Source organism: Cheilinus undulatus, linkage group 2 (genome assembly GCF_018320785.1).
Source record: "Cheilinus undulatus linkage group 2, ASM1832078v1, whole genome shotgun sequence".
In the NCBI taxonomy this organism is placed as follows: Eukaryota; Metazoa; Chordata; class Actinopteri; order Labriformes; family Labridae; genus Cheilinus; species Cheilinus undulatus.
The window spans coordinates 20,038,595-20,057,835 of NC_054866.1; the positions used below are offsets into that span (position 1 = coordinate 20,038,595).

The 19,241-nt window shown below is 37.4% G+C and overlaps 1 protein-coding gene across 1 annotated transcript in view; it reads right to left on the reverse strand.

The window, feature by feature from the left end:
• Window positions 1-10,989, reverse strand: part of tbx4 (T-box transcription factor 4) — a 39,739-nt gene extending 28,750 nt beyond the window's left edge. The window contains exons 1-3 of the mRNA XM_041810671.1: window positions 10,919-10,989; window positions 2,595-2,740; window positions 2,258-2,355 (exon numbers count right to left, since the gene is read on the reverse strand). Of these exons, the coding sequence (XP_041666605.1) occupies window positions 2,258-2,355; window positions 2,595-2,738 (242 nt within the window). The 5' untranslated portion in view covers window positions 2,739-2,740; window positions 10,919-10,989. The remainder of the gene's footprint in view (window positions 1-2,257; window positions 2,356-2,594; window positions 2,741-10,918) is intronic.
• Window positions 10,990-19,241: the final 8,252 nt, after the last annotated feature.

The window sequence follows — 19,241 nt, forward strand, 5'->3', positions numbered from 1 at the left end:
CATGTCATTAAATTAAAAAAAACACTTCTAAACACTGTACACCATCTTTCTTAGTCATTTTCCTACACCTCAAATATTGGGCTTCATCACACATCCTTTAAAACCATCACTGAGAGTGCATCCATGTTTTTAGATTATTATTATAAAACAATGTAGTCTCAGTGTATTTAAAAGACATAAATGTTTGTGCATAAAATGCTCTGCTTAAGTGCCACAGTTACTTAAATCTTTTGCTGTTATTTTCATGAGCTACTACACCGCCGTCATGCTCCAACAGCTTTAATCTGACCAACTGTGTTCTTCCATGATAGCACAGTGAGTAGCTTTACATTTACTATTCATAACACATTTAAATTATTCAGTGCAGTGTTGATAACATTTACTGTGCACTCATTTTCTGATCTGTTGCTCTTTCAGGATGAAGCTGGACTTCAGTGCGTCTGCTGCTGCACACTGACTGAAGGTTTCCCAGCACAGCTGCACCGTTAAACCCCTCTGCAGAGCCCTTCAAAGGGCTTTAAGGATTCAGAGCCCACTTCATCAGCTGGACAAGGGAAAGCCCATCTCTTACAGTTATGCAGCATTAAGGGAAAAATGTGGTGACCTTTTACATTTTTTACAGGAAAAAAATAACATCCCATGAGGAATGAGAGGCGGAGGTGGATCTGAGAGTGTACTCATTCTCTGGTTAATGTCCACAGGCCTCGCTATCTAATCCTCAGGTCGCATTAAATCCAAAAAGACGGCCAGTCATTTGTGTTTTCAATTATGAAGTCGCTGCTGCAGGAGCTTTCTGTCTCTTCCTCTGAGGCTAAGTAACAACCATATGGTAGTTTTGGCCACTTAAACAGAAGCTCAGAGAAGGGAAAGACTCATTTTGTATCTCTAAGGTATTGTTTTCTCGCTGTTTTCACTAATTACATTTATATGTGAGAGAATTTTCATACCACACATACAGTATATACTAACATGTAACATTTTCCGAGGTTCTATGACATCCTGGTGAAACCGCAGTAAAAACTTGTATTCTTTTTTAGATAAGAGTTATTCACTGATTCACCATAAGTAAGCAGTCACATATTGACCCGTGGTTTTTGGTACCAGTGCAATGAATCACATTTTTGTGAGGAGAATGACATTACATATAATTGACAATAGCAATTATTTTCTACACAGTTATTTCCTACTTTTTTGTCCTTTTACTTTAGTGAATTAGTAGCAACATTGTGTAGTGTAGACTACATTTTCTTTTTCTGACTATGACTTTACTTAAATTGATCAGTTCTTAAGTTATTTTGTAAAATTATAAATTGTTTTTGATAATTCAAGTACTCACAACATAAAATAGGTAAAATCATCACCTTGTATGCAAATGCACCTTAACTAAAATTCGTAATAGTTTACAGTATAAAATATACTAATCCTGTATTTTAAAGAAGGCATTTTTTTATGATCAGTATACTTTTATTTGTGATGCTTTGAGTACATTTTGTTGCTCAAATTGTTACTCCTGTTTAGAATTTCAACTTTAACTTATGACTTTCTACAGAAGCCACAAGTGTGCATTAATTCCTTGATTTTATTCACTCTGTTTTTCTGTTATAAATATTTTTTTCAGTTGTTTTTTCTAGATCGTGGCATACTTATCTCATTTTCCTAGAGCTGACAAGCACAAGCCCAACAGAAATAGTCCAAACTTATCTCATTAATGTGGATAATAGTCAATCACAGTGACCAGATTATTGTTTTAATTTCTAGACTGCTTGCAAAATAAACTCCAGCACAAGCAGTTATGTTATCTTGGGATAATAACTGAAGTTAACCCCTTATTATCGGATAAGCAACTCTGTTACCTAGAGCATCAAGGGAAATAGCTAGACATCTCAAGAAAATAACATTAATGACTCATTATCATGGGATAATGGAGTAAATACAGTGTATCAATGCATGTCCACTGAGGGATTCCATATTTGACAGAATTACTCTTGCCGTATTTCCAAAGGTACAACATCTAATTTACTCCAATTAAATTGATATTCATAGAATTTATAATTAAAGATGTTTACTAACCTTCTGTCCAAGCACACATCTCTTTTAAGTTCTTGAAAAGTGATACTTTAAGCAGTAGTAAGAGCATGTTTAAAATAAGATAACGAATATTTTGGCCTTTTTTTTAACTACATGATAACTAACTTACCATTCTTTGATTTTAGACTACACTGTGACAAATGGATGCTGTGTTTGCTGCTTTACTAACCTGCCTGCTTTTGTGATGATCATCTCTGTGCCGGCCTCATGGAACTTCTTCCACAGCTCCCTCTCATGAAGAACAACCTTTATGTTCTCGATGTTGTGCTAGAGAAAACATCACTGTTACTCTTAGCCCAAGTAATCCTCCTGTCACTGAATTTCAGGTAAAAAATATTAACTCAGTACAGTAAAACTTCTAAAATCATCTGCAGTTTTGTTGTTTAGACATCTTAAAAAACTAACAAAAAAACAGATCCCATTAAATGGAATAATCAGAGAACTACAGAAGAACATATGACATGTAAAAAGTAGCAGGTCTAAGAAGCTTGTGTGTCTCTTCATACCTGATCAGGCTCACTCGAGCTGGGGATGCTGGGAGCTGTGGACAGGCGGAGTTGTGACTGGTCTGGAAGTAGACCCGTCTCCTCGCTGCCGCCTCCGCCGGTCATACATTCATCCGTCACCGCTGACACTTTCTCCTGCAGCATCTCTGTAGGATTACACAAATACTCAGCTGTCAGGGAGAAATGTCCTCTGGTATGTGACACCTTTTTCTGATGTAAAATAATACAGGCTTTGATCCCATAATGTCACTGTAGCTCTGAAAATGAACCACCAGATACCTCGCTGCAATCAAGCTCTGCTTTCATGCACATACTCAGTGTACCGTTGATAGTGAGCTTGTGTAACTGTTGCATTGCCTTTTTCTGATATTAACAAGATGCTTTTGACTAGAAATTTAAGTGTGAACTGTTTTTTGGCAGACTTTTTATGTTTTATTTGTGGAAGTTTATAGCATACAAAATAAAGGGATTATTTTTTCACTTTCTTGGAATCTAACATAATTTGACCAATAAGAGAAATCAGGCAAAAGTGAGGGAAAAACAAATGTAACACAAAATAAAACCCAAAATTAAAAAAAAATCTGCCCACTAATAATTAACTGAGTAAACTTCTTTTGTGCAATAACCTTACTGTTAATGAACAGAGGGGAGTCAGAGGGAGAGCTAAATGATGAAATCAACCAACCCAACTTGTATGTCTCATTCAGGACAGCCTGATTTTTTTAAAGGAGGTGAAAAATTGCAAAAATTATTTCTTAGAATATATATTTCATCCTCTGAGGGGAATAAACCCCAACTGTTCAATAAAACTAGAAAACAGCTTTTCCATTTGCATCATTGTCCAAGTAAGTTTTTTTTGGGATATGCAACATATTATCACATTAAATCTTTTGCTTAATAAATGTTATTCATAAAGAGGTAAATGGGTGTATGTTTCAGTACAATAAATGAGCAGAATATTCCTTTAAATTTAGCTTGAATTATATTTCATGTTTCATTGTTAAATATACTCTCAAAATCACCGCTGGAAACGTCTGCTGCTATTATGGTATAAAATAAGTGACACATGTTTTGGCTAACACAAACAATAGTTTAATTGCACTAATTAACCCATAGTAAGGGCATAAAAAATCTCAAAATCAGTAAATTATTCTATATGAGCTGAGTTTAACCATTAAAAGTGTTTGCATCTTCAATGAGGTTGGGGTCAATTTTTATATTGGACTGAGCGTACGACCACCAGTTGTTGTTTTTTTTGTGAAAAAAATCACTTGATGGTGGAAAATAACCCGTGCTAACTCAAGCCAAGTTGTATTTCGAGTTGAGTTATTACTGGATGCAGACAGGAAAAACAGTTTCAGCTGAACATGAAGGGAAACCTCTATTTAGTAAACATGTTCAGCTGACACGATTGAAGATCACAATTTGAAAAATTGCTGTTTACAGTTTTTGTCTCACACTTTCCTGAAGTCTCTGCCATCATTTAAAACTTTCAGTATGAACATCAGAAAATGTTGCATTTGACATTTCAGCTTTTTTTGCACAAACAAAACAGGAAACACTGAGCTGAAGCATTTATAATTCAAAAGCCCTGTCTAGATCTATTTCATCCTTTATGCCCTAATTTACTCACTCTTGACTGTCTTTACATCTTCAGTCAACAGAGCACTACATGAGTTAAAACCTGATGTATTGCTAACAGACATCCATGCATCCCATCATGCACTGGGCCAAACTTCACACACCAGTTAAGCATTTTTGAGCTTCTTTGCTCTTATTAGACACAGGAATTTCCCATGCAGCATCGTCTCATCCCTAGCAGTAGATTAAACTGGCATACTGCAGTCAAAGCTTAAAAAAGTATTTAAAAAGAGTGAAGTTTGGTCTGACATGTAAAGCTATGTAGTGTGAGGAAGTTGGGTCAACTCCATTCATACAACACATTTAAAAGCAACTCATTTTGACCAGAGTAAAAAGATAAACATGAAAACAATAATACTTATAAAAATAAGAGTAAAAACAAAACCATGGCAAAATCTGATTGGATAAAACCGTTTCATCTTGAAAGGATTTAGTATTTGAAATACAGTAGATAGCTGTTCCAAAGGTTTGGGCTTTTTAAGATGCTTGAATCAGAGCATCCTGGTGTGTGGACATCTTTTTGTTTTTGTCCATTACTAGTTTTTGGATCCAGCACCTATTTAGTGGGTATTTATTTATTTTGATTTTTCTTCAGCAGCCATCTTGCCGATGATTCGAAGGAGATTTCCCATAACACTCGATGTGGAGTGTGCCTCTGGAAAATCTCTGTTCAAAGGGCAATGCACCCATAGCACTTTACCCTAGCCCTCCATTCCAACATGAATCAGGACACCCTACACCTAGACATGATCATGCAAAAACATCGGGGTAGGGCTAAGTGTTTGGAGTGAGGGGTATATTAGGATTGAGCATTGGGGCAGCTATTGCAAAAGCTTGATTGTCCCAGATTTTAAGCCTCCAGGAGCAGAGGGTTGGTTGAACACAATGCTCAACCTGGAGCTTGAACATAGAGGTTTAGTTTGGCAAAGTGGTGCTGGTAATTTTATAGATTTACAAGACAGTGACAACATTTTAAAATAAATCCCGTAACAGATAAGAAGCAGAGCAGGAGGAGCGCATCACAGTAGTAATGTTGTCACTTGTTTTCTTACAGGTCAGGAGGGGTGCAGCTGCCTTTTGAACAGTTGGATGAATGACTGATCCACAACCGCATATAAAGAGTTATAGTAATCAAAGGGAGATGCTGTAGACGCACAGATCACCATCTTAGATCCTTAAGAGGAAGAAAGATGTTTATGTCAGCTTTAAGTCTCAACTTATTCGACCATAGATATTGTACAACATTTAACTGTATTTTAAAATGTGTACTCTAAGAAGTAAAGTAATAGTGGAAACAACTACTTAGGGGATTTTCCTTTAATAGCATAGTCTGCAAACAATTCTTTAAAGAACACCAAAAAAGCATTGAACAAAATGTACTGCACCATTTATACTTTTACAAACATTATTTCTTTTTGAACCCAGCTGATTTTGTCAGGTTTTCTTAACTTCAATATGCTCAATTCATTTTTATAATAAAAAAGGTCATTTTAAGTCAAATTATTCAGGGCAGACTAGTCAGTAGGTATATGAAATAGCTTTTGGTCCTTTAAAAGTTAGTTTTGTTTTTTTAGATTTTATTCATGTGAAATATTAAAGAAAAAGAAATACTTTAAAAATGCACAAAAATTAGTTCTCCCAGCAGGAGCACCCAAACTACAGTGTTTCATGTACACAGCTACTTTAAAGCTCCTTTGACAAACTTTTAGTTTGTGTCAGTTTGGCGCCCCCTCTGGACAAAGCAGTGCATCTTATCTCTACTGATTTTGTCACATTTGTGCATCTTTTTTCCATGCCAAAATTAGATTGCACGTGTTTTAAACAGTCAAAACGTTGAATCTTTGCCAGGAAAAATCTAAATAATGTTTATTTCTGGTGTGGGCATTTTATCTCTTCATCTGCCACCTAACCCACGTCAGCTGTTTTAGGCATTAATGACAATCTCAGAAATATAAACAGTAATGACCTTGATGGTCTGGTTTGTGGTTGCAGGCCATTGGGAGGCTTCAGTTTTCATTTCAGTCTGTTTCAAAGTCAGTGGAAAAAAAATTCAAAGAAGCTTTAATGAACTATTTAAAGCATCTGAAGGATGACCCTGTAAATAAAAATGTTCCCCAACCGATTTGTACTTGCTTTAGAAGTAGGAAGATAAGGATGAGGATAGTCAGAATGAAAATAGAGACTAAACTGATCCACGTAATCATATTGATGTTCAAATGTCCCCTCTGACACCCACAGATCTGCAGCAGATTGTCATTTTCACGGCTTCAGAACGCCCCGTCTGTGTCCGTGTATCCTCCTGCTGCTCAGAGCTGCACGGCTGTACCTCACTCCCACAGGCTTTATCCAGCTCCAGACTGCACACACTGTTCTCTTAACTCAACTTCTGGTGAGCTGTAGGAGAAGCTACGATGAAAGAACAGCTGTGCATTGAACAGTTAGTTTAACTGCAGACTACATCTAGCATGGAAAAATGTCTTGTTTGGTGAACTATAGCCAGGAGAAAAATTATTCAAAGCCTGAACAAAATTGTCAGATAGACAAAATATTACACAATTGGGAAGAAACTTGTAAGTTAGCTTGCAACAACTCAACAGAGTATTTGTTAATTTGTAATTGTAAATATCATATTGCCCTGTGTTTATCAAGCACACTTTAAAAGGTGAAGCTGCAAAATGCACCTTAAATATTCAAATTACACGTCACCCACTCCTCTCTATCTCATAAGTATTTTTTTGCCTCTCAACATGTACGTGTTATCCAAAAGCTCTTCTCTCTCATGAGTTTTAACAACAGATTAACTTTTATAGTATAACTTGTTGCTTATATCTTGTTTATGCAAATAAAAATTATATGTATTTAATTTCATTAAAATACACAATCAATTCCCATAAAAGAAACAGACTGACTGTGCATGGAAGTCACAAATAAAATACTTTGAAGGATGAAAATGATGGTAAAGGTTTAGGCTAAAGCTTAAGCTTGTTATACCTACCCTTTAGACATACTGAAAGTTAACCCTTTAACTGTGAAGTTGCACCACTAAATAGTTTCAAACTAACAAAACCAAACTTACAGTAAGTTCTAAATCATACTAATCTGTTCAGAAGCCAAACTCTTGACACAACCGAGAGAATCAGTCTTTTGGTGAATACTGTTTATCATACCTGTTTTTTAAATCTGAATATCACCTTACTAGGAAAGATTTTTAAATTAGGAAAGCAAATTATACTTTTTTTTTCTTTTACACTCATCCCTAAAAGTTAATATAGACTCTTGACTTTCGAACAGCCTCTTGAAACAATCAGGAAATAGTTTTTTTTTTTTTTTTTACTTTGTATATTATCTGTGTTGTTATTAATTATACTAAATCAGGCGTTCCCAAGGTTTTCAGCCTGTGACCCCCAAAATAACAGCACCAGAGACCAGGGACCCCCAACATCCCTGGAGGTGGTAAAAGTGTACAGTTTTGCGGAATGTACAAATTTATATTTTGGGGAGTTTTGTACACATTACTGACAGTGAAGCACATATCTCACTTAATTCAGTGGTTTTATTTTTTATTGAACTAATTTTAGGGATGTCTTTTACAATAATGGATCGAATATACCACTTTAAATCATCTTGAATTTCTGTTCATTTTTTTGGAAAGCATCCTGTCATCCCACCTTTCAGTACCACCCCCTTTGGGAACCACTGTACTCATCATAACATTCAAAAGCATATATGTGTACAGAAAAATAGAGCACTGGGTGGTTCATAGTGCCTCTTTTTATACACTGAAAACTACATTTCTGTTGGTTTTAAGCGCAGAGTGTTTATGAAACTATAAAGGAGCAATACATTGAGTTCTGATTCAAAATGTCCTTATTGTCATATAGTATGGGGATGGCTTTCAACATCTTAGTTTTCATATTTTTAATTTAATGGCAACAAATGTGTTTTATGCACTCAATGAAAACATCATTAATCTTGACTTAAACTTTCTGTGTATTTCTCTGATTACTAGAAATGAATATTTTTTGTGTTTAAAGTCAGTGATCTCACCGTAGTGTTTTAAATCTAATCAGAGCAGTTGAGGGTTGTATCATCAGTAAATAATACAACTTTACATATGTCTTTAAATAAACAGTGTAAGATTAGCACAGACCCCTGGGTGGCCCACAGGTAACCTTCAACAATTTCACATTTTCATTACATTATCAAGGTAACTTTTCATCTATGAGCATGCTAACCCCCCCAACGCCTTATCCCCCCAGTATCCTCATCAACAGCCCATGATCTGTGCTGCCAAAGCCTTTTTTCAGTCAGTAAATACCCCAACAGTATTCTTCATCCACTGCAGCCTTTTCCCCTGACCACAGACCTTCTCACTCTACTCTGACCTTACAGTGTTCTCAGTCATCTAAACTACCAGTCTCAAGAAAAACACAGCCCACTGTTTTGCACGTCACTGTAAAAACCTGTTGCTTTCTCCTCCCCGTCCCTGAAAGCCTCACTCCTCTGGCCTGTAAACATACCGCGACCGCTCTCTCAGCCATGAAAGTGGAGAGGCGGCATCCAGTGTAAACTGATGGAGACATATGTGAGAGCTAATAAAGATAAGGGCTGCAAGGGAGCCTTTTTCACAGTCCAAACTGGACCTTTCACTGTTAAACCGAGCAGCATGAGCCAGAATCACGGTACTGTTTGTCAGTGTGGAGTCAGTCTAATGACGATGAATCTGCTACATCCTGTAACATCTGTCTATACTGGCAAAACAGCAAAAACCCTGACCTGTATTTGAATGGCGTCTGCTATGATCCAGCTGTTTGAAATGTTTGCTCTGAACAAAGCTGTTTTTAAAGCTTTATAAAAAAATTCAAAGAAGAAATATAGAGTTTTCTGTACAGACGGTGGAAGAGAATCTACAGGATGAATTTAAAGAAAGGTTCAGAAAGTTGCCCTGTAGAAACCGAGGGGGGAGGGGGGAGGCATACACAAGATATGAGATAGTTTAATAAGCCGCCATTTTGTGCCTGAAGCTGTGAAACATGAAGGCCTGAGTATCAGCGATGAGGGCCTTTAAGTCTTAAGAGCCACCAGAGGACATAATGCATGTGTAAAAGTAGCACATAAATATGTGCCACATCATCTTTGCAGAGTTTTACAGAAGTTTATAAAGTCCATTACTGGGCCGTACATACATCCATAGGCTCGGCCCGCATGGGCTTACAGGACTCCGTGCATCTAAACTGCTCAGGATCAGAGTAGGTTTATCCATAGTATAGCAGTATTGTATACACTTGTTAAACTAACTATTCTGTCTTCTTTTCCAGGCATTTTGAAATTTGCCAGCTTTAACACGTCGAAAACAGCCATTTCAGTTTCTGCTCATCTGGGGACCGCAATATCTCAAGTTTTTGACGAACTCTTCCAGTTCATCATATTTTCTACTACTCAGTTTCTCAGTTCCCCCTGGAATATTTTTGAATCAACCAACCTCAGCGTCAGAAGAAAGGATACTAGCTCTTAACTGCAACCAAGGATCTTTGCCCTCTGGGTAAACAAGATGTTACATAATCCAGGCATGAATTTCAGGCATATACAGAATTGAATTCACTTCCAGAGTAAACCCTGTGTATATAATGCCATAAAAGTATCAAAATTTAAAAAGCAGATCATAGCTAATGTGTTGCTTTTCATTAAACAGCATCAAAAGACACTTCCCTATGATTAAATGAGATTGAAACTCGGAGAAAAGTTTCACACTTCAGAAGTTATTGGCAAAAAGAATAACCCAAAAATTATCTGATGTCAATCAAATGACTCCAATAGGAAAACAATAATTTCCTCAAGATTATAAGTGATGGAAACTTCTGGAGAAACCCAATGAGAATTCAGGGGTGAGAGGAGATTTCAAAAGAAAGAATAGAACAAAATAATATTCAGTCTATTTTCCAAGAATATGCTAAAGATATTCACAGAGAAAACTTCCAATGAAAAAATAAATTAATACATTTAAAAACGGTGTCAATAGTAAAAACTAAATATTTCATTCCAACAGGCCTCTATGTCCTTCCTGTCATATATTCCAGCCCAGATATTAAAAATAATTTTCATATTTATATTAATAAAGTACAGTTTGACATTTTTTTTTTTTTTTAAATAATCAATAAAATCAACTTAATGGATCATCAAGAATAACCAACGTCACGATAATGCTGCAAATGACGTGCTGACAGGTAAAAATATATATATATATGCATGCAACTTTAACTGGACAACAGTCTATATCTGGAGCTTTTCACTAGTCATGTTTGCATTATTAGATATTGATTATTTTAAACATAAGACCATTTCAGAAAGAGATCAATAACAAAAAATAAGCCCTAATTTTTGATTAAAAATTAAAGAACAATCTATGTTTGGTCAATGTTGGTATTTCTCGCTCCTGTAACATCAGTCCCCTCTGTCTCTCTACTCCTTCATATCACACATTCAAATCTCGGCATCTATCAGCCTGTGGTGGAGAGTGAGTTCAGCTGATTCTCTATCAGAGGATCTCTGTTTTAAAGCTCTCTCTCCCCCTTTAACAGATTCCCTTTAATACATCAGACAGCGCGGTTTACAAACAGCCAGATAATCAACAGATAATCAATGAACATCCCGCTAATCAGCAGCACACAGACTCAGTCCTGTACCTCGTGTGTTCAGCTATCATCTGCTTAAATCCATCCCTGTGCAGCTCTGCGCGCAGCCTGCAAACAGCGGGGAGTCGCGGCTCCACGTGGCTCCAAAATCGCCTCTTTTCTAGCGGGGCTCTGGGAGACTGCAGCGGCGGCTGTCCGCGGGAATACTGCCGGTACGTCGCTCGGCTCAGCTGCCTTAGTGCCCTTCACCTTTCTCCAGCGCCGAGCTGCGTTCTGCGCCTGTGCAGAGCGCAGTCTGAGGGGGGAACTCGGTGGGGTGTTTTCTTTGAATCGCACACGCGCACGCACACACACACATTGCTCCACACACAGTTGCTCAGCCCCCTTGATGTGTGAAAGCAGCAGGGAGAGAGAGGGAGAGATCTGTCCTCCTTCTCCTCTCATAGGGACGAGCCGGAGGCGGCAGCCGGGACGCACAGCGCTCCAGACGGACTGGGGGTGCGGTGAGCGTCGGTAACATCCACAAACAGCCACAACTCCAGAACTACTAAACATGCATTGGCCTATTATTGACTTAAGCACTTCTCATTGTAGCATCAGCCAGTTTCCATGTTATCATTCAAATGGAACTAAATGACTGAATTATAACAGCGCGCAGAGACGTGCCAGTATTAATCCGCAGGGAGGTGAACCTTTTCCACATCTGTACCACAGCGCTGCATCTCCTTTCACTGCTAATGCTGAGAGTCAGCACGCTGTTTAAAAGTGGCATGAATTAGTTATAAATGCATTTTCTCAGTTTTAATATTTTACTTCGATTTAACAACGAAGAAAGATAGCCTTGGTGCGCAATTACGCACAAATGATAATCAACGGTTTGACAAAAACAACTGTTAAACCTTAGCACCCACAAAACTCTTTCCGGCACTAAATTGTGTTGCAAAATATTTACAGGCAAATAAAACAACACAATTAAAAAAAAATAGAAGGCAAAGGCATTATTTTGGCTATCAGACTTACTATAAATAAACATTGGAGTGACGTTATCTTTCAGGTTCCAGAATAAAATCCAGGATTGCACTTTTACCGCACTTTTTGTCAAGGTTAGCAACAGGTGTGAAGGTCGATGAAGAAGGCCCAGATAGCAGCTTCCTTAGTACAAACAACGGTACTGTCAGGTGTAATAAGGAAACATCATCAAAATTCAAGCGCGTAATATTAAAGTCCACAATAAAGATGCAGGCCTAGACCAATGTAGAGAATGTATTTAGAAAGACTAGTACAAGTTTAATAACATTTTAAAAACAGTTATTTTATTTATATTAAAATAGTTCCAGATTTGCGGCATTGGTTCAGTCAAAAAAATCTATTTTTTGGTTAATTTATCCAGTCTTCTGCCTTCGATGGCCTCTATAAGAGCCATTTGATACCTCACAACATATATAACTTAAACGAAAAATGCTTAAAAGGAGGCTCTTAAAATCTCTAGTATAATTTGAAAAGTATTACAATCTAGGAAATTTGTCATGATAATGTTTTTTTAAGTTATCCTGATTCCACTCTGAACCCCTCACGTGGCGGAAACGCAGCAAAAGACGCTTAAATCAACCTCTTTTGTCTTTTTCCCAGGGAACCTAAAGTATATGGTGGCAGAGATAATAATCCAAATACAGCATATTTTTTTGTTTAATTTGAATAATTTAATCAAAGGTTATTATTATCACGCTGTACAGCCTCCTTTCGGTACTTTAAATGACCACTCAGCGAACTTTCCACCCAAAGACACTGAAATATCATTTAAAAATATCCCATCAAGCATCAATATGTTGTTGTGAGTGGTAAAGGCCCTCCAGCAGCCATCACCCCTCCCTCTGTGCCGGCTGAGTGACGTGAAGGCCTCGCCGTGTTTGCGGGTGAAATATGCGCCCGCGGTTTTGCGGCAAATGACGCATAACTGCGCGACGCGTGCGTAAATCATGTACCAGCGTGACTGGTCCATCTGATGGTGACATGAGTGAATGAACGGCCACAGTATGTCATTCGTCCCTCCGCTGTGTGTTTATGTGCGAGTGTGTTTTGGTGTGATTTCGCTGCTGACAGACACTCAGCTCCAACTTTCTCCAACTGCTGAGAAGTGAAGATTGAGCTGCTGCAACCTCACACACTTTCTCTTCCCGCTTCACTTACACTGTAAACATTACATCCCTGCGTAATTTACTCCCATCTAACGGCGATTAATCCGTCATATCTGCTCTTTTATGTACACATTTTAATTTTATATGCTCGCTGATTGAAGTATTAGCTGTAAAAAGGCGCTTGAGGTGTGTTTAGCTTTGCGCACACATTTCACTGTGATGTGGCTGCATTTATCTCTGTAAATGCCCTTATTCCGTCAGAGCCAATTAGACAAACAGACTAATTAGGCAGGGTGCAATTATTCTAAAGCCTGGGCTCAGTCAGTGCCTGTAAAGTCTGGTTTATTCATAGGGGAGAATTATGGCCTTGTTCCACTCAGCTCTCCTAATTTCAAAGTAGTACAGCTCATCATAGATTCAAGTGTTTGCTAATCATAATACTGACTACGATGAGATTACATCAAAACTACTGTACAAAAACAAAATTTACACAAAAGAGAATCATATATGAGCACAACAATGAAGGTTAAAATGTTCCCTATAAGAGTCTTAAGAGAATAAGTTAAATTCCTGCAGGTAAATTCTGATCTGATCCTAAAATAAAGAGCTGTACACAAAAAAAGCTATTTGTGCTTAAAGTTGTCAGATCTTCTATTTTTATTTACCAGTTTTGCCAAGCAAAAATCATCCGCTTTAAGCTTAAGCATAAAGGATTTCCACTCCAGAGCATGTTTGTGTTTGTGATCTGTGTCTCTTCTTACCTCCTGGTCTGCTCTCAGCTCAGCCCTGACCTCTGTGCTCCTTCACTCCTCTCTCTCCTTCAAGTGAAAATCAGTCCTTCACTGTGCCCAACATGCATGCAGCACCTCTGCAAGCATCTGCAGCAACTAAAAAAGCTAGTGTTTTTTTATAGCAGCAGAATCGAACTGAGATTCTGGAGGGGAATTGAACCTCCACACACTCCCACTGTCACGTGGTCGCAGCAGGAGGAGGTTACAGCTGCATGCAAGGCTGACACCAATCTGTGACTGAAAATATGACTTCCATTTGGTGATCAGAAATATATATACACAGGGCTTAACCCCGTCTCTCAGTGCTTTGAAATTATTATTATTTTTTTGCAGTTAAAAGATTTTTTCTCAATGCATTTGTGAGGTTTTAGCTTACAACTCATTTCAATTCATGCAGCTACTTTCAGAATTAGCTCTTGACCTATCCATCTCCTCTGTTTAATACCTGGGTGCATTTTATTCTATTAGACTGTAACAAAAGGCCAGACCACAGTAATGACTGGGTCTATGAAAGCCCAGTAAACTTGGCCCTCCTCATGACATAACTAATATCAGTGTATGTAAAACAGCAGTGTTAGTGGCAGCCTCCTTATTAACATTTGACACTTTAGGCTGTCTGATCAGCTTTTGGAGCTTGTATAAAACAAATCTGAAAACATTTTATTGTTAAGGTCAAATTCTTTATCCTATGAAAGTATAAAAAGGGATGGATGACTTGACAAATTATTTGCCAACAAAGTTCATGGCAGAAATGGCACTGTGAGGTAATATGAGAATCCTTTATTAAACAGCGATGTCTCTGTTAATGAAAGATTTGAGTGCCTTGGATAGCTGGTATTGTATGCCATTTTTATTGTGGACTTTGTTTGCAAATAATTTGGCAACTAATCCATTCATTTTTCAAAGTTTCATCCTGGGAGGCACAGGGTCCTGATTACATTTAGTAGACATTTTGACCCCAAATAGCACCCATCCCCTTAAATGTATGCGCATTAGCCAATGATTTTCTTGTCCTTTCTTTTTTGATATCTCGGAATTACACGTCCTGGAATGGCTCACATACCCATTATGTGAGCAAAATTTTTATAAAGTTTATCTTGTTGCTTTAATAACGGTGAGTATTTAGGTTTGCATAAAGCATGGTCTTCATTGCTTATATTATAAAGGGACTGTGTTTTACCAACTTCCAAGGACTCTCATTTCTGCTGGGCCCCTGAAAGCTTTTCCTTTTATCCCTTCAGATGGGCGGCCCGAACCCTGTACATGTGTCGTCGGCGGTTTGTTGAAACATTTCACCTCTTTCATGTCATAGGTATGACATTAAAACAGCGTGAAATTTTCTGTTACCATATTTCATTTTTATCAAAGCGAGGAAAATCCTCCATGTGCATCCATATCATTGAAAGTTTTTTATTTTTCACATTGAGAAAGTCAGTAATTAAAAAATAAAGTCCAGTGTTCCAGTGTAGTGAAAATTCAACTGACACAAAAACCCTTTTAGCAAACAGCTCAAAATAGCTATCACATTTACTTGTAGAATGGACATGATTTTAGGTTAAGATAAGATAGGATGATGCTTTATTAATCCTCTATCCTGTCATTTATTGTTGGGTACCCCGGGAAAAGAGACCTTGGTCTTAGTGGGTTCTCCCTGAATAGGAAACAGAGTGGAAAATAGAAATGAAATAGGAGGGATATACATTTGGAACTTGGTGCTTTAGGACAATTAAGTACAGATATACAGTAATATGATACACTTATTAGCAGCCCATTTAGTACACAGCAGTGATATGGCATAACATAGGATAATGCAAAACAACAAGATGTTATAATGATGATACAGAGGATTGACAGAGTTTTATTAATACCTCCTGAATATACGTAGTAGTAGTAGTAGTAGTATGGATGGATGGATAGATTACACAAACTTCTACACAGAAGCCAAACCCTACCAAAAAAAAGGTCTATGCTTAGATCTAAAATGACAAATTATACTCTGACCAATAATTAATTAGGAAATTAATACCAGAAAAATTAAAAGCCTTTGCAGAATAACAAAATACGTTTTCGCCTGTACAAAAACAAAAACTGCACAAAAGTTACAGCTATGTCAGCAATGTTTTATAAAGAAAAAAAGATTTGAATATGTAAAAGCTCTCATTAGGCATTTTTTTCTAGTGTATACAAGTCCATGTGCATTGATAGAATGGTTGCAAGATGTACAAATGGTTCAAGAATGCTGACTCAACATGATCAGAAGTATAAAATATGAAAGGATGTGGGAAAAAGAGAAATTGTTAAAATTGCCCACCAAGAAAATCATCAACTTTCCAGTATTTTATTTTTGGATGAAATCATTATGATTTTGGGTGACAAATCTATAGATAGGAAAACTTATAAATAATCTTGAAGTAACTGAAATACTCTATCTACTTTTTTCATGCCTTCAATTCAGCATGTATCTCACAATGAGGTCCTTAAAGATTTAAACACTTTTAGGATGAGCCTTGGCCAAGATAAGAAACTGTTAAAAATATTTAAAATATTAAACAGAATACATCAAAAAACTATATACAGATAGGTACCAGCAGACACAGACCATTACTTCAAGGTGCAGAAATGATGGAATATGAAAATACCAGAATCCTTTTAGAGCACACACAGCTGAACAAACTGCATCAGACTGAAAGTTTCCAAGTCTTAATCATCACCGAACAAAAAGACCTGAGTAATGTTGCACAGAATAGGTAAAAAAAATAGTGTTACAAATCAAAACAAATGTTAGCTTTGAAAATACAGCAAAATCAGGATACAAAATAATCTGCACAAATCTTTAATTTCATAACCACTGACAGAGATCTGCAACTGACCCAGCCTATGGTCCGGAGTCAGACTGAAGGCAAGCACAGGGCAAAAAATCCTGATTCATAGATTGGAACAGGAATCTGATATTATGTAATCTTTTCTGCAGTATTTGTCTGTCTATATAGAATGGATTTCTCCATGTGGTTGTATTCACTGTTTTTTGCTATTATGTCATCCAGAGTTGAAAACAAGGTCATTTTCCCGCTTCAGGGCATTGCATCAGACTACTTTCAAACACATCTCCCCCACAGAGCTGAATGAATAATTTATACCTGTTTGAGTAAACAATGTTTCCTTATCTTTTTGGAAATACTTCAAGCTGAATGTTTCTTTATTTGGACCTCTTTGTGCAGTTTTGGTGCTTTCGGCTTCTCGTCTCAGACACCTAGCAGATTGTCAGCATGAAAGCGTGCGCCGCCTTTAAATCGCTTCGATTTCACTCATTTGAGGCAGAGCTGATGTCAAAGTGTGTGTGTTTTTAGGGAGGAGAAGGGGGGCTCAGATTTACAGTGGTGGGGGTCTGGCCTTTTCTCTTCCTGACAAAACATTTTCTCCTGTAATTGGCAGGAGGTAGAAAGATGAAGGGGGGGTCAACCAAATGCATGCCACCACGTTTCTTCATACTTGCAGTCAAAATGGCTCCTCTGACTGTTAGTGGATACAGTGTCAGGCCCTTCCCCCGCCGCTCTTTCTCCATGCTGCTTGTTATCTAATCACTGATTGGCTGGTTTTACTCGAGGTTGAAGTTGAGCGTTAAGTGGGGCGTCACAGACGAGGAGAAGGTTTCTGTTTCAACCAGCGCCTTCAATGTGTCGTTCATGGCCAACCTCCAGAGACTGTGCTTCACATTCTATTAGCTGCTCCGAACATTCGACGTATTGACTATTAGTTTGTAAAATCCGGTGGCTTATCCCTTCGTTTGTTTTTTCCAGTAAAAGCTGAGTTGCCCTGATTTGGAACATATAGAAATGATTTTATTGTGTTTTCATGAGTGATAAACCTTTAAAACTGCCTTTATCAGTACTTAACCACTTTTTAGAAATTGAATTAGCTTTAATTGGGAAGAACAGGCATGCATCAAAGGGTCGAGACTGAGAATCAAACTTACACCATCACCCCTGTGTAATTTGAACATGTAATGGTTCAGATGACACTGTGTTAAGTACGCTTTAGCATCTTTTAGCTCATTGTTTGAAATAACTTATCTCGATTTTTTCTTCATAAAAACTGAAATCTAATACATTGAAAGTTCAACTAGTATTGACCAATCACATACTGGCAAGTTTTTGTGTATGCAACTAAACCAGTCTCATGCAGAAGCAGGCTCTCATCAGCTGTGGGACATGATCAGTTACTAATCTCTGTAATCAGTAATTTAAATGCAAGTGCAGCTAACAATTTGTTCTAAATCCAAAGTTTCAACTTGAGTGACAGATCTGCTTGATTCTCTTATGTAAGATCAGCATTTCAATTTCCTGACCACCTGTATGAATTGGGTTTAACAAATCTGCATTGTAATGTTATTTTGACAAAATTGAGACCTGTTTATTGCTAGTAAATTACAAAATAACTTGAGCTGTTTAAAGTTTTAATAAGTTAAAATTAACACAGACTAATCACACTCTGACATCATATGTCTCTGATCATACACCTGTTTACAGCTGTTTTTTTAACATGCTAAATAAAATAATGAGGTTTTAATTTCTAATATTTCTATCCATTTGTCAGATCAACTGCCTGTGTGCTGTGGTACGTCCAAACAAAAGTATCCTACATGCACTGACGTGCAATGTTTATCTGTTAAATGTACTGTAAATTTGCTTCTAATTTAAAAGTTTGTTAAACGTTCTGATGTCACTAAGAACAAATTTCTTTTCAGTCATATCATAACTATCATGAACTAGAATCCTTCTTGACAAGAGTAGCTCTACTGCTGTGTGAAGCTTTCAACAAATAAAAAAAGCTCAGCTTTTAAGACCTTTCAGCATTCTACTATCTCACACATGCAAACAAACACACTCACAGGCTGTAGTATCACCAAAGAGCACAACAAGTGAACTAAATCATAACAAATATTCCCTGCCATCTAGAGATCTGCAGATGTCTCTTCCTCCTTGATTTTATCTTACATGATAAAAGGGAAAGAAAAATCAGACAAGCATGCCTGCCTTTGCTATTCGGCTTTCAGATGATGCCCAATTTCAAACATGCTAGAAGTTCACCTGACTGATCTGGAGTAGCTAATTGGGCTGCTGTTGGCCATCTTGTCCCCCTGTCCACTGCACGACAAACAAGGCAAGATCCATCCATTATCTTCAATGCTTATCCCATTCAGGGCTGCAGGGACTGGAGCCAGTCCCAGGGCTGAAATTTAGTCCAACTTCAAGATCAGTTGATGATTCAAAAATCAGGTCAGAGTCGGCCTTTAAGCAACTTCACTGCTTTGTTTAATGTTACTGATCAGTATATTTTCATGTCGAGTAACACTCAACACTGTTTTAGGGGAAAAAAAGAGAAGTCCAGATTCCTTTAAGCATCATATTTCTGACAACCACTCAGCTTGAGATCATGGCTACAGTTTTT